Genomic DNA, 15420 nt, shown 5'->3' on the forward strand with positions numbered 1-15420 from the left:
GGCCCTGCTGCCACACGTATTTCTGCATTTCGCATTAAACAGGCAGTGAACTGAGACAAACCAGACCAGAAGAAATCACAGCAATGGGGTCTCTCCAGCCTCCATGGTCCCTAATTAGTGGCTGAGGGCTGGGTTGGCTCCTGAGCAAGGTCATAGCTGTCCTCTGCATTCAGAGTGGCTGCTACTTGCTAAAACCCAAAGAGGAGAAAAATTAACTTCATGAACAGTTTTTCCAGTGTCAATATTGGCACCTGCCTTCTAGGGCAGGTCTACAAACAGGACAAGGAAACATCCAGGCTTCAGCACAGACACTGCTAATACACTGAGTGCAACTCATCACCCACACTGCCTGTATCCCACAGAAACAGCCCCTGTGAGGCTCAGGTCTTCAGAGCTGCTGGCAAGGGGCAGGAGGAGCCCTGCCTGGGGTGGTTTTCCCACACAGATGGACAGCCACCAGCTGAGCAGCTGAAGAAACTCAGCATTTAAATTAGATTCAAAGCTGGTGACTTTATACCCTCCCCCAGTGAGACCCAACACTCGCAGAGGAAGCCCTGAAACACACCTACAGGAGTCTCACCCTGAGCATTTAGGAGCTTATGTGCTGCATGAAAAGGTCAGTAAGCTTCCTCCCCATCTGTAGGCAGGAGGTATTCAAGGGGTCCTGCCAAAAATAAAGAGTAACTTCCTGCCCATGATGATATTTCTTGATGGCTCAAACACCCATTCTCTGCCAGCTGCCTCCCATCTCCCCTGCTGACCCTGCTTCACAAGACAGCATCTTCTTACATGTGGCCTCAGAAAGGCCAGCTAAGCACATTTCCTTCTTTTAAATATAATTCCCTCGCAATACAGTCAAGCGAGGCCATAGGCAATAAATATGGCTACAACCTAAACTTCCCTGTTTGCTCGCAGTTTTATGTGCTCAAGGTCCATCTCTCACAGCATGTGCTCCAACAGCAAGAGCGCTAAAACGCAAACAAGCCCTTGCAGTCAGTTATGTGTCAAAACCAAGCTAAAAAGTTTAACGAGGAACAGCATTAACTGAGGGAGCCCTCCTGAGCCATGAGGATTGTTTACACCTGCCCCAACACAGACAGGTCAAAGCAATCTCACTGACTGGGGACAGGGTTTGCCAGCACAGTGACCTGCGTAATTACAAACATCTGCTTTGTCAGCAGGTATAACAAATGTAAGCATAAATACAAATTATTCATTACCTAAAATGTACAAAACCTCTTGCACTTTCTGAGAGCAGCACAGCTTAGATGAAAGCTGCAGTGGTCTGTGCCAGCTGCTGCCTCGATGGAGGTGGAGTAGAGCGTCAGGAGAGGTCCCAGGAGCAGTCCCAAGCCAAGCCAGTTCTTTAAAAAAATGGACCACCCTTTCCCAGAGCAGGATTGCTGAGTGGGGTGTAGGTCTGATGGTTCTGCTTCTGCCTGTCAACAGGAAAGCTCTGGTGACGTTTGTTGCAAGAACGAAGCTGTTTAGACGAGCAGATGAACTGCTTCAGCCAGCCAATGTCTTTCTACACACAGTAGTTAAGACACCTTACACTGCCCTTTCCATCACTGCCAAACCAATGAGTGCTTTCAGTTCCCCCAACACAAGACACACACAAACCCATAGCAGGCTGAGCAGGTGGGATCTGGAAGGACTCTTTTGCTATCCATCCCCAGCTGGTGTTGTGGACCAGATACACATTAACACCTATGGGAAGAAAAAATGCCTTAGGCACGCCTTGTTCCCACTGCAGAGAGTGTGGCTGGATGAAGCTGCACAATTGCACAGGGGAGATTCCCAGCTCCAACCTTCCCCATGCATGGAGCAGCTAGGGATAGAGCAGGAACCTCGCAGGCATCCCGGCTCATGACAACACCACCTGCATGCACACCACGCCTCAGTGGGGCACAACACTCCCAAAGCAAAGCCTGGGGTGCAAAGCAGACCTCCCTGCCCTGTCCACAGCAGGTTTGACAGTGCTGCTTTTTCCTCCCTTCCTCTGAGAACATCATCGCTAAGCCATTACACCAAGTCAGGCTGGAATCAAAAGTAACTTCATTGTTAACAAGCCTTTTCACAGGAGCAAAAGCAATCAGATTTGTTCTGCTGTGAAGAAGACCATAGGTTGCCTTCCAGGCCTGTTCCGGATGGCGAAGATTAGCTCCCTGAAATCTAGTCCCCTCTCAGTCTGGGCCAGACTTTGAAAACCTTGATGTTAAGTTATATTTTGGAGAAAAACACATCCATGAGAAACATACCAATCATCCTCTTAACACCAAGGAGGGCTGCGAGCTTCATTACTGGGGCTGTCAGGGAGGACACCTACCTCAGACATCTGGTGATTAAATTACCAGCCTGAGTCACAGCACAAAGCGACACTCGATAAAATTAAGGAGGACCAGAATAACTGTAGTTAACTGTTAATTTGGTATCAATGGCTCCACTACACTGTGTTTTGCTGCACAAGGATTCCTCCAGGTTTGTTTTCTCCACAACAGGATAAACTCCAGTGCTGGTACAGGATATCTGGTGTTTGTTTTAAAGCACTGCTGTGCATCAGCTGCATGTTTTGGACACAAAAACAGCTGAATCCCCTTTAAAGGTATTTTTTTCCCCGGCTGATTTACACAGCATTGTTTGGAGGCTGGTCCCTGCAGGACACACCTAAGGCACCTGGCTCCCTACCAGAGCTGAAGCCGCAGAGGCAAAGTTGAATCCCTTTTCTCACGTAAGACCACAGCAACCAGGGAATTCCAGGGAAGGAGAGCGAGAAAATACTATTTATGTTAGCCAAAGGTTGTGAACACAAAACAATAAACTAATGTGGAAACCAGCCAGAACTGCCACAGATCCAAGCTTAGCCCCAGCAGTTTCCTGGTCTTGCTGAGAAAAGCAAGGAGTCAGATTCACTGCCTTTGCTGTCCCTATAGTCTCGACTGAGCTAAATATCTATTCCAATACTACGTAAATGGTGAAACACCATAGATGAGTAAAGCAACTCCTGGGAAAGCAAGTGAGATTAGTAAAAAGGAAGCACAGGTGAGACGTTCCTTTTTCATACCGATAAAGGAGATGTATGGAACACACTTTTCCCAGCCCCCTCTCACGTATTCCTGAAATTCATTGCCAGGGGAAGGACAATGAAAGTAGGAAGGGCAAGGAAACAGTGAAACTTATCTCAAAAATTGACAGCTCTGCAGTTCCATTATTTACCAAAAAAAGAGACACATGGGGATGGACAAACAATGATAGGACAAGAGGTAATGGGGTGCTTCTTGAGAGCTGGGGGTGGAGGGAGGGAATGGGAGTAATGGCCTCCAGTGCCTCATGGCCACCTCTGCTGCCCGACAGCCGCCACTCCGTCCAGCACAGGGGGATTGGACTAGATGATCTTTTGAGGTCCCTTCCAATCCCTAACGTTCTGTGATTCTGTGATTCTGTGATTCTGTGAAAGGACTTGGGTGCTCCAAGGAAGATACAACAATTAATTATTTTCTCCAAAAACTGGTTGCTATGAGGACTTTGGTTATCGACAGTCGTTTTGACACTACCTTCAAAAATAATGGCTGGTCAGTAAGAGACAGCAGTCACAGCCAGGCTTACACAGCACACGAGACATGCTCAGGCCTTCAACACAACTCCAAATTTTAACGTCACTGAGCAGTACCAGAAATGTGCCTATTTACTCCATTTTCCTTACTGAAAATGAGAAATACCTCACATTCCACAGCAAATGTAACCGCACAAGCAGTAAAAGCATAGGCCTTAACAGTGCCGCCCTTACGTGCCTCTGTCTTGTGCAAGACCACAGGAAAAACAGGCGGGAAATTTCAGCAACCACAGCCCAGATTACACGTCTGTTTAAAAACACACACACAAACACACCGGGTCAAATTAATCTCAAGCTGTTAAGGAAAACCCTTTTCACATGGCCTGTGGGTACAGCGTTCCCACAACAAACCTGATAAAGCTGGGACGTTTGCAGATAAGGTCCCAACGGGCCATAGCAGCATGGGCAAATGCTGGCTCTTACTGAGGAAAGAAAGAAAGGGTTTCGGTTTAAAAAGCAAACTGACAGTCAGATATGCTCAAATTTAGTTATGTTCTTATTACAGAGGGTCACACTTCCCCTGATTTAACTGGACTGGCAAAATCCTGTAACTGCCACTTATATATGGAGTTGGAGAGCATTTACTCAGACCGTTAACAAGAGCTGAGGCATGGGCTCCAAAGGAGGATGGAGTTAGTCTTTAAATACCAGGCCTAGACTTGGTGGAGCTATAGATTATCTTGAGTAGTAAAAGAAGAATTAGCTGATTCATTACAAAATGCATTTATCATTAAAATAAAAATCTTCTGTCATTTTCTTTAGTAGCCTTAGTAAGAAATAATTGCAATGTCTGGTTGCTTTCAACAACATGTGGTTTTCATAATTTAATTGTTACAAACTGTTTAATAATGTTGAACAAAAGGCGTGTTCAAGTAATTATTGTGTTTATTAACATTTCTTTTGAGGATCTGATAAATTATATTACACATAAACAGCACTTCAGACACTGTAGTGTTAACTTAATTAAATTTGAAAGTGGAAAATTTGCCAAAAGCGACTCATTTCAGTGCAACTTAAGTATTGTATTTTCAAGCGATAAGCATTGTGCATTGCATTATTTAACAATCTGGCAGTTTGTGCATTTTCCTAATTATTATGCTACTTCGTCTGGCTGGGGAATTAAAATACAGTGGGAAAACTAAACCTCACAAAACCTAGCAGGCCACAGAGAGACACAATTCTACCAAATCCATTAAAGTCATGGATTTTTCTGAAGGGAAAATATATTCCTGAAAGCTCCACAGCTCCCTAGGGTCTCCCATAATAAACTCCTCCTTGGAGTCGCCCAAGACAGGGTCCAGCAAGGCGGCTCTCCAGGACCCCAGGTCTGCCCTGGGAGCACCTGGGCTACCCTGGGAGCCAGCCAATGTCTTTCTACACACAGTAGTTAAGACACCTTACACTGCCCTTTCCATCACTGCCAAACCAATGAGTGCTTTCAGTTCCCCCAACACAAGACACACACAAACCCATAGCAGGCTGAGCAGGTGGGATCTGGAAGGACTCTTTTGCTATCCATCCCCAGCTGGTGTTGTGGACCAGATACACATTAACACCTATGGGAAGAAAAAATGCCTTAGGCACGCCTTGTTCCCACTGCAGAGAGTGTGGCTGGATGAAGCTGCACAATTGCACAGGGGAGATTCCCAGCTCCAACCTTCCCCATGCATGGAGCAGCTAGGGATAGAGCAGGAACCTCGCAGGCATCCCGGCTCATGACAACACCACCTGCATGCACACCACGCCTCAGTGGGGCACAACACTCCCAAAGCAAAGCCTGGGGTGCAAAGCAGACCTCCCTGCCCTGTCCACAGCAGGTTTGACAGTGCTGCTTTTTCCTCCCTTCCTCTGAGAACATCATCGCTAAGCCATTACACCAAGTCAGGCTGGAATCAAAAGTAACTTCATTGTTAACAAGCCTTTTCACAGGAGCAAAAGCAATCAGATTTGTTCTGCTGTGAAGAAGACCATAGGTTGCCTTCCAGGCCTGTTCCGGATGGCGAAGATTAGCTCCCTGAAATCTAGTCCCCTCTCAGTCTGGGCCAGACTTTGAAAACCTTGATGTTAAGTTATATTTTGGAGAAAAACACATCCATGAGAAACATACCAATCATCCTCTTAACACCAAGGAGGGCTGCGAGCTTCATTACTGGGGCTGTCAGGGAGGACACCTACCTCAGACATCTGGTGATTAAATTACCAGCCTGAGTCACAGCACAAAGCGACACTCGATAAAATTAAGGAGGACCAGAATAACTGTAGTTAACTGTTAATTTGGTATCAATGGCTCCACTACACTGTGTTTTGCTGCACAAGGATTCCTCCAGGTTTGTTTTCTCCACAACAGGATAAACTCCAGTGCTGGTACAGGATATCTGGTGTTTGTTTTAAAGCACTGCTGTGCATCAGCTGCATGTTTTGGACACAAAAACAGCTGAATCCCCTTTAAAGGTATTTTTTTCCCCGGCTGATTTACACAGCATTGTTTGGAGGCTGGTCCCTGCAGGACACACCTAAGGCACCTGGCTCCCTACCAGAGCTGAAGCCGCAGAGGCAAAGTTGAATCCCTTTTCTCACGTAAGACCACAGCAACCAGGGAATTCCAGGGAAGGAGAGCGAGAAAATACTATTTATGTTAGCCAAAGGTTGTGAACACAAAACAATAAACTAATGTGGAAACCAGCCAGAACTGCCACAGATCCAAGCTTAGCCCCAGCAGTTTCCTGGTCTTGCTGAGAAAAGCAAGGAGTCAGATTCACTGCCTTTGCTGTCCCTATAGTCTCGACTGAGCTAAATATCTATTCCAATACTACGTAAATGGTGAAACACCATAGATGAGTAAAGCAACTCCTGGGAAAGCAAGTGAGATTAGTAAAAAGGAAGCACAGGTGAGACGTTCCTTTTTCATACCGATAAAGGAGATGTATGGAACACACTTTTCCCAGCCCCCTCTCACGTATTCCTGAAATTCATTGCCAGGGGAAGGACAATGAAAGTAGGAAGGGCAAGGAAACAGTGAAACTTATCTCAAAAATTGACAGCTCTGCAGTTCCATTATTTACCAAAAAAAGAGACACATGGGGATGGACAAACAATGATAGGACAAGAGGTAATGGGCACAAGCTGGAACACAGGAGGTTCCACTTAAATTTGAGAAGAAACTTCTTCTCAGTGAGGGTGACAGAGCACTGGAACAGGCTGCCCAGAGAGGTTGTGGAGTCTCCTTCTCTGGAGACATTCAAAACCCGCTTGGACGCCTTCCTGTGCAACCTCATCTAGGCGTTCCTGCTCCGGCAGGGGGATTGGACTAGATGATCTTTTGAGGTCCCTTCCAATCCCTAACGTTCTGTGATTCTGTGATTCTGTGATTCTGTGAAAGGACTTGGGTGCTCCAAGGAAGATACAACAATTAATTATTTTCTCCAAAAACTGGTTGCTATGAGGACTTTGGTTATCGACAGTCGTTTTGACACTACCTTCAAAAATAATGGCTGGTCAGTAAGAGACAGCAGTCACAGCCAGGCTTACACAGCACACGAGACATGCTCAGGCCTTCAACACAACTCCAAATTTTAACGTCACTGAGCAGTACCAGAAATGTGCCTATTTACTCCATTTTCCTTACTGAAAATGAGAAATACCTCACATTCCACAGCAAATGTAACCGCACAAGCAGTAAAAGCATAGGCCTTAACAGTGCCGCCCTTACGTGCCTCTGTCTTGTGCAAGACCACAGGAAAAACAGGCGGGAAATTTCAGCAACCACAGCCCAGATTACACGTCTGTTTAAAAACACACACACAAACACACCGGGTCAAATTAATCTCAAGCTGTTAAGGAAAACCCTTTTCACATGGCCTGTGGGTACAGCGTTCCCACAACAAACCTGATAAAGCTGGGACGTTTGCAGATAAGGTCCCAACGGGCCATAGCAGCATGGGCAAATGCTGGCTCTTACTGAGGAAAGAAAGAAAGGGTTTCGGTTTAAAAAGCAAACTGACAGTCAGATATGCTCAAATTTAGTTATGTTCTTATTACAGAGGGTCACACTTCCCCTGATTTAACTGGACTGGCAAAATCCTGTAACTGCCACTTATATATGGAGTTGGAGAGCATTTACTCAGACCGTTAACAAGAGCTGAGGCATGGGCTCCAAAGGAGGATGGAGTTAGTCTTTAAATACCAGGCCTAGACTTGGTGGAGCTATAGATTATCTTGAGTAGTAAAAGAAGAATTAGCTGATTCATTACAAAATGCATTTATCATTAAAATAAAAATCTTCTGTCATTTTCTTTAGTAGCCTTAGTAAGAAATAATTGCAATGTCTGGTTGCTTTCAACAACATGTGGTTTTCATAATTTAATTGTTACAAACTGTTTAATAATGTTGAACAAAAGGCGTGTTCAAGTAATTATTGTGTTTATTAACATTTCTTTTGAGGATCTGATAAATTATATTACACATAAACAGCACTTCAGACACTGTAGTGTTAACTTAATTAAATTTGAAAGTGGAAAATTTGCCAAAAGCGACTCATTTCAGTGCAACTTAAGTATTGTATTTTCAAGCGATAAGCATTGTGCATTGCATTATTTAACAATCTGGCAGTTTGTGCATTTTCCTAATTATTATGCTACTTCGTCTGGCTGGGGAATTAAAATACAGTGGGAAAACTAAACCTCACAAAACCTAGCAGGCCACAGAGAGACACAATTCTACCAAATCCATTAAAGTCATGGATTTTTCTGAAGGGAAAATATATTCCTGAAAGCTCCACAGCTCCCTAGGGTCTCCCATAATAAACTCCTCCTTGGAGTCGCCCAAGACAGGGTCCAGCAAGGCGGCTCTCCAGGACCCCAGGTCTGCCCTGGGAGCACCTGGGCTACCCTGGGAGCACTCACCGCACCAGCCAGGCACCCATTTGCAGTTTCCCTGCGTGTCCTGAGCGCAATCCAGATCTGACTCTTCACCACCCCAAGTATCATCCACTCATAGCAAGGTTCAACCCCCTTCACCACTCCCCAGTGCTCTGCCATATTCTGTATTTTGTGGTTGAGAGAGACTCAGGCACAAGGGCATGGTGCTGTTCCCAGGCCTATTTTGTTTACATTTTATTCAATCAAGTTGTGGCCTTTTGGCCCCTTTCCAAATTAACTTCTGGGTGACCTCCACCATGCCCTCTCCCAGCAGCCAGGCTGCAGGGAAACAGCCCATTAAACCTACAAACAAATATAGGACATATTGGTTGATCAACCCAGCTTCAAACGTGGCCATTTAAATGCCAGGACATGCTTTTTTGCAAATTTCTAGTCTTGTTTTTGTCTTTGGTCATTTGTACCTCTGGGCTTCCTGGTTTTTTGTGTTTGTTGGGTTGGGTTTTTTTTGCTTTTTTCCTTCCAGCTAGAGCTCCATGTTTTACTGCCTTGTAAAACTTCTAAATTTTGTTCTCATCCTCCTGTAAACCCCAAGAAGAGCAACACGAGGCACTTTCACACAGGGCTCGCTGCAGGACCTGGGTCTTTATGCTGAGCACGCGAAGAAAGGCGGTGAGATCCTGCTTGGGGGGAACAGCTGTAATACTCAAAAAAATTGTATGTTCCCCTTATTTCTAAGGAAATAAATCAAAGCGAGTTTCTCAGGGCCTGTGAAAGCACATTGCCTGGATTCCGATCCCCAAAGGGTTGTTTTTTTTCCAAGAGCTTATATGGTAGTTAGATTTCTGGCTAGAGAATATGCAATATGATAAAAACACAGTCCCTATATGGGGCAATAAATTACAGATTGTTTGATGTGGAAACCAAAGAACTGTCAAACTGCAGTTTATCTGAAGTATTCTAAATGAGCCCTTAACTCCAATGTCTGGAAATGTACAGTATGTTTCCAGGCCCTTCAGTCTTGTGAAGACCCATCTTCCCCAGTTAAGTTTCCTTTTATGGATTTTATTCTTCATTTTTGGTGGTATTTTTCCCCCTTTCCTTCCAATATTAAAGTCTTCCTCCTAGAAATGGTCCTATGATAAACACCAGCATAAAAAAGGAACAGAACTGGGAACAAGCTTTAACAGGTAAATGCAGTAAGGATGGGGTAAAGCATCCCAACGGTGTCAGAGCCCCATAGGCTCTGCAGAGAGCACGCAGTCAGCTGGGGACCAAGAGGGACAGGAGGGAGGACCAAAAGTGTGGCATTGGCTGATCTGGTACCCACAGTCTCCATCCCTGCTGCATCCTTACACCAGCATCACTCAAGTCCACTCTCCAGAGCCTTTCTTGGAGGAGGTTCAATAGGAGGTCACCAACATGGCAGAGCACAGCAGCTCCCACCTCCACAGTATCTGTGTCATGGTTTAGGGCTGGGCCAGTCACTAAATCCTGTACAGACACTCTCTATTAACCCCTCTCCCCTCCCAAGAAGGGAAGAGAGAAAAGAATAAGGGAGAGAGACTTTATGGGTTGGAAAATAAAACTAACAGGTCTAATAAAACAATAATACTAATACTACAGGATAATAATGTATATAGGAAAATAATGAAATATATACAAATATATACACAAAACCAATATAAAATCCTCCTCCCGCCCTCCCCACAATGGCAAATACGTCACCAGAGACTCTGTGGAGCTGGGCACTGGAAAATTACCAGACTGAACTCAGCAGCAGTGGGAGCAGGATGCAGGAACACACAAATCAGGATCAGAGGCAGATGAACCAGCAGGGTTCTGCTCAGACCTCAGCCATTGCAGGATCGAGACGGACGGAAGGGTCTGAGATGGAAGGGCTCCAAGATGGAAGAAGGGTCGAGACCCTCATGATCCCTCGGCTTTATACCGAGTATGACGTGTGGGGGATGGAATACCTCTTTGGTCAGTTTTGGGTCCACTCCCGCCTGTAGGCGCAGACACAGCACCCATGGTGAAACACTTGGCCTTGAGATTATCGTTGTAGCAGCACATACTGGTAAAACATGCTGCTAGCTTCAGCAAGTTCATCCACTTAAAAGAGACTGAGCTGAAAAGTGAAATCACTAAATAGAAAATTAGTTCTATTTAGCTCAACCAGGACAATCAGTTAAAACTTGAACCTCATCCTCATCTGACAGCCACTTAAACATGCCTGTGGTGGGAGGAAAATAGAGCAACTGGAGGAAATAGCTCACCTTGCACACCACTTTTTGCCTAGGAAGGCTACCAAGCCACAAAAAAACTGAGCAAAACAGTGGTGACACAGAATAACCTTTCAATTTCACTATAGTTTCACATGTGGGATGAGTGAAAACCCTTTTACCAAGAAACAGATCCCATCCACTCTGAGAAATAAAACTTAGGAACCAATTCCAACTCATTTTCCTGAAGGTGACCCCTTGGCCTCCCAGCTGAGATAACAGTGCTAATATTTATGGATGGGCTGCTCATGCCTCTGGGCACACAGCAAAAATAATTCAAATCAAAACTTGGTAGACATCTAACAGAACTGAAAAGAGAAAAAATCCTTACCTCCAGTATGGCAATAATAAACGAACTTGACCACCAAGGCACAAAAAATAGCGCCAGCCACAATCATGCGTTTGGGTGAAACAAAACTGGTCTGGAGTTTTGATGTGAGGAGAAGGCACCACTAAGGGGAACTCATCCAGAAAGGACTGACTTGAGACAGCACACTACCCAGTCAGGGAACTTTATTCATTTATTTATTTTGGCTTGATAAAAGGTGCTTGAACCAAACTAATACAATCTGGCAATCTTTTACTTCCCTTTCTCTCTGGTTTAAGTTTTCTGTATTCCTTTCAGTCCTGTGGATTTTGGCACAAATGCCATTCTCATTTCAAACTGCAAAAGTTTGATGAGACTTTCTCATATCTATGTGCACATTTACTCAGATCCAGTTTGAGAAGACAAGAACTAATGAGCGAGCACGATTTCTGCACACAACACATTCACCAAACTCAAGCAAGCTTGAAAATGTGGCATACTGCTGAAAGAACACACATTTTTCAGCACCGTGAGCAGCTTGAATATATCGAAGCCCAGTCGAGCAAATTACAGACATTAGCAAAAATCTACAAGTAAATGTAAAAGCTGTGGAACTCTTAACAAAAATTGAACCAGCTAGCATGGCTCCTGAGTCTACCCACATACACAAAATCCAAGCTGCATCTCCAACACGACACATGGGGAGGAATTCATTGTATGGTACTGCATTCACAATTTACTGGAGAATCCAGTTTACAGCTCTCTGAGCACTACAAACACTCAAAAAGATGCTCCATGAGATTCTGCATGTTTGAAAACCCTTAAAAGCAGCTGCTGCCTTGAGCTTGGTGGATGAGGAGATTTTCATCCCTCCCCAGCCCAGGAGTTCCCACTGCTTCTCAGTTCTGAAGCCAACACCTGAAAAACACAACTGTAATTCACCCAAAGCTGCTCCTTCCACAGTTCCTCCTCTTTGGCATTCAAGATGCATTCCAGATGTGCACAGAGAGTGCAAAGCTTCGGTAGGCAAAAAAAAAAAAAAGTGTGACAGTGAGGTATGACACCCCCAATCCAAGTGACCTCCGCAGTTACTTTCTCGGTATAGAAGCTACTTACCATTGACTAAAGAACCCCCGCAGGAATATCTAGGTACATAACTAATTTTCACAAATCACTTCCCATTTGCTCCTGATTTTATTCACAGTCCCTCTCTTTCTCAAACACAGCTTTACAAGTGGGTTTGATATTTTTCAGAGTTTTACATTTACACTGTTTAAACCAAAACAACTCACCTGCCCCCCCCGTAACATGTTCCAATCTGATACTGGAAGCCAAGGAGGGGAGCACTGTAAGAGATCGTGACTGAACTGACCATATTCAACCCCTTACCGCTATTTTCCCAGAGCAGTGGCTGACAAAGACGCTCTGCTGCCGCAAACAACTGAGTTCAGCCTGGCAATGTTTACCCAGGGTCTCTCGTTCCACAAATCTCCGCTTCTCAGCAGCCTGAACTGTTCAGCAAAGACCTAACTTGACCCAATCTGGCAGCCAGCATTTCATAACCACTTTATGTCAGCAGTTTCAAGTACACTAATAACCATGTTTTGTTCAGTGCGACTTTCTCACTGTGAACGGCAAAATATCATTATCACCTGCAGGTTGAAGCCTGCCCTCTACCCCATTTAATAGGGAGCTGATTATGCTATTTCTCCCCCCCCACCCACCTTTTAATAATTATGAGCTGTTGGCAGATGGCACGGCTCAGTGCAGGGAGGCATGCAGGAAGGCACAGTGGGCTTTGCTGCCGCTGCCCCCATCAGCTCCCATGTGCTCCCCCAGCTCCTGGGGACCCCGAATCCCTCACTGCACCCCACTCCCAGACAGCAGCTAATGAGGCGTGCCTTCATTGGAAGGTGCAGGGGCTAAACCGGGAACTGCTATGAAAACAGTCCCTGGCAGTCGTGGGAGCAGGAAAGCAGAGGTTAGCAGAAAAGTTGCTAAGCCAGCAACTCCAGACAGAGCAACCCTCACAGCCCACCCGTCTGGGAAGTAAAGCTGGGCTTAACTCTGGGAACCTGCCACTGCCCAAAGCCTCACACCGGAGTGACCCTGAACAAGGTCCCCGCTGGTGAGAGTTCTCTCAGGAGAGACTGGGCAGCTCAGCAGTATTAACAGACAGCATTACCGCCCACTATTTGCCCTGCGAGGTCCCAATGCTGTGTCCCCCCAGAAAGTACAGAGATCCAAGCTAGCAGCCTACTGAAAAACATGGCCTCTGTGAAGTTTCTCAGTGACACAGAGAGGAGAGCAGAGTCCAGAGCCAGACCCCAGCCCAGCTGGCCCGAGGCAGTGCTGCAGAAGAGCTCTGGGAGGTTAATAATCGCAAGCTGAACGCTGTGCAGAGATGCCACCTAATCCCTTGGCAGCAGTGGGGCTTACCTGGCCTGGCATGATGGGTAGAGACAAGATACTGCTTGTCCTTGCAAAGATGCCAGGTCTGAGACCGTGGGAAGGAAGCTGCCTCCCCAGTGGAAAGGGTCTCATCCAGCTCTGCCATTTCCCCATTCGACAGTAACTTGCCCCAGCAATGACTGAGAGGGGATGCCCAGGGAGATACAGTAAACAAACAGGTGACCCGCTCTGCCAGCCATGAGCAAGGCCAAAGGGGACTCCTCCAACCAGAGGGGACACAAGGCACATGCTACATTGAACCGTGCCAGCAACTCATACTCAGGGGGATCACAACAGCCCTGTCTTTCCCAGTCCTCCACTGTGCAGGGGATGGATGCCCCTCAGAAGCACATCACAAGGATGCATCCATACATCTGCCCGGGCTCAGGCTGAGCCCCAGAGGGCCACAACGCACATGCCCTGCAGCTCCTGCTGCACCTGTGGAGCACCAGCCCAGCGTGCATGAATCAAGACCTGCCACGCGTGCCCTGCGAGCCTGGTACTGAGCGGGGCCCAGGCGGCACTGGCTCCACAAACAGTTGCTGAAGACAGAGCTGCCCCGGGTTGTCTGGCTGAGCCCAAAGAAAGTGTGGGGGAAGCCAGACTGATTTGGAAACCACCCACTCTGGAGCCATCCCCACTGGCATGCCTGCAACAAACCTGGTTGATATGTTTCAGCTTGTCAATAATCTGGCTGATTACTGGCTCAGGACCTTTCATCTTCACCTCGTGGTTGCCAGGTTGAGCTTTTGCTCCATTCCTTGTGATCTGGGGATTGAACCTGTAGGAGTGAGAACACGGGAGACCATGATGTCATGGGCTAATATAGAGGAGATCTTTAAAGTTCAGTGCAAACAAAAGAAATCCCAAGATAAGCATGAGCCCCTTTCAAAACAGAGAGCAGAAAACAGTTAACCATGACCAAAAAAAGCAGAAGATATCCATAAATATTTCTGTGCTGCCTTTGCAAAGCAACAAGTTGATGCACTTGTATCACTTGAGGACAATGAAGTCCCTTCCAGTCCATTAGTAACCAAGGAAGACGTTAAACAGTATACAACAGGGATAAATATTTTCACATAACTTGCACCCAAGAGTCCTAAAAAAGCTGGCTCAGAAATTCTGGCTTGCTCATGTTTGTTTAAAATAAATCTTGGCAGACCACGGAGACTCCAGTACAAGAGCGGTAGTGTTGTGCACACAGCCAAAAAAAAATGAGTGGGATGACCCAGTTAACTGCAAGCTGATTAGCATAACATCAACCCCCTTGCAAAATAATGACTATCACTGATGTGTGATTTCAATAATAAAGAATTAAAGCATCAGAATATAATTAATGCTGTCAACATTGCTAATGGAAAATAGGTGTTGTCAAACAATCCTGATTTTAGTCTTTGATGAGATCCAGCCTTGGGGATCAAAGCAACAGCTGAGGCAGAACATAGCGTAGCTTTGGTACTGTGCTGGGCTTTGCACCACAAGATACCTCAATTTACATGGGTACTATGCAAGTCAGTAAAGCACCCACAAAGCAGATTAAGAGCTGGCAGAGAGATCTCCAGATGCAGCTCTCCACAGGGACCTTTCCCTGCGCAGCCAGCTGCCAGGGCAGGTCTGTAGAGGAGGGCGGCCAAGGCCATGCTCAGCTTTTTCATCAGCCATTAGGAAAGAAATATATATTCACTGCTGAAAAATTTACAGGACAGCACAGTTTATCAGAGCAATAAAAGCGAGGACAAGAGGCACCGAGGGATCGCTGCACGTTTGCCTTTGGAGGAACACGTTTCTACACTCAATACCTGGGTAACAGCTCACGATGTTCAGGACGTGAGACAAGAGCGTCCACACCAGGACTAGAATGAGTGGCTGGCACCCCCCACAGCCTGGCAG

The 15420-nt window shown here is 46.0% G+C and overlaps 1 protein-coding gene across 1 annotated transcript in view; it reads right to left on the reverse strand.

Annotated features, from left to right (window-relative positions):
- Positions 1 to 15420, reverse strand: part of GPC3 (glypican 3) — a gene marked incomplete at both ends in the record, with an annotated part of 58797 nt that overhangs the window by 8787 nt on the left and 34590 nt on the right. The window contains one exon of the mRNA XM_010191309.1: positions 14191 to 14311. Coding sequence (XP_010189611.1) covers positions 14191 to 14311 — 121 coding nt within the window. The remainder of the gene's footprint in view (positions 1 to 14190; positions 14312 to 15420) is intronic.

Source organism: Mesitornis unicolor, unplaced genomic scaffold (genome assembly GCF_000695765.1).
Source record: "Mesitornis unicolor isolate BGI_N332 unplaced genomic scaffold, ASM69576v1 scaffold259, whole genome shotgun sequence".
Classification (NCBI taxonomy): Eukaryota; Metazoa; Chordata; class Aves; order Mesitornithiformes; family Mesitornithidae; genus Mesitornis; species Mesitornis unicolor.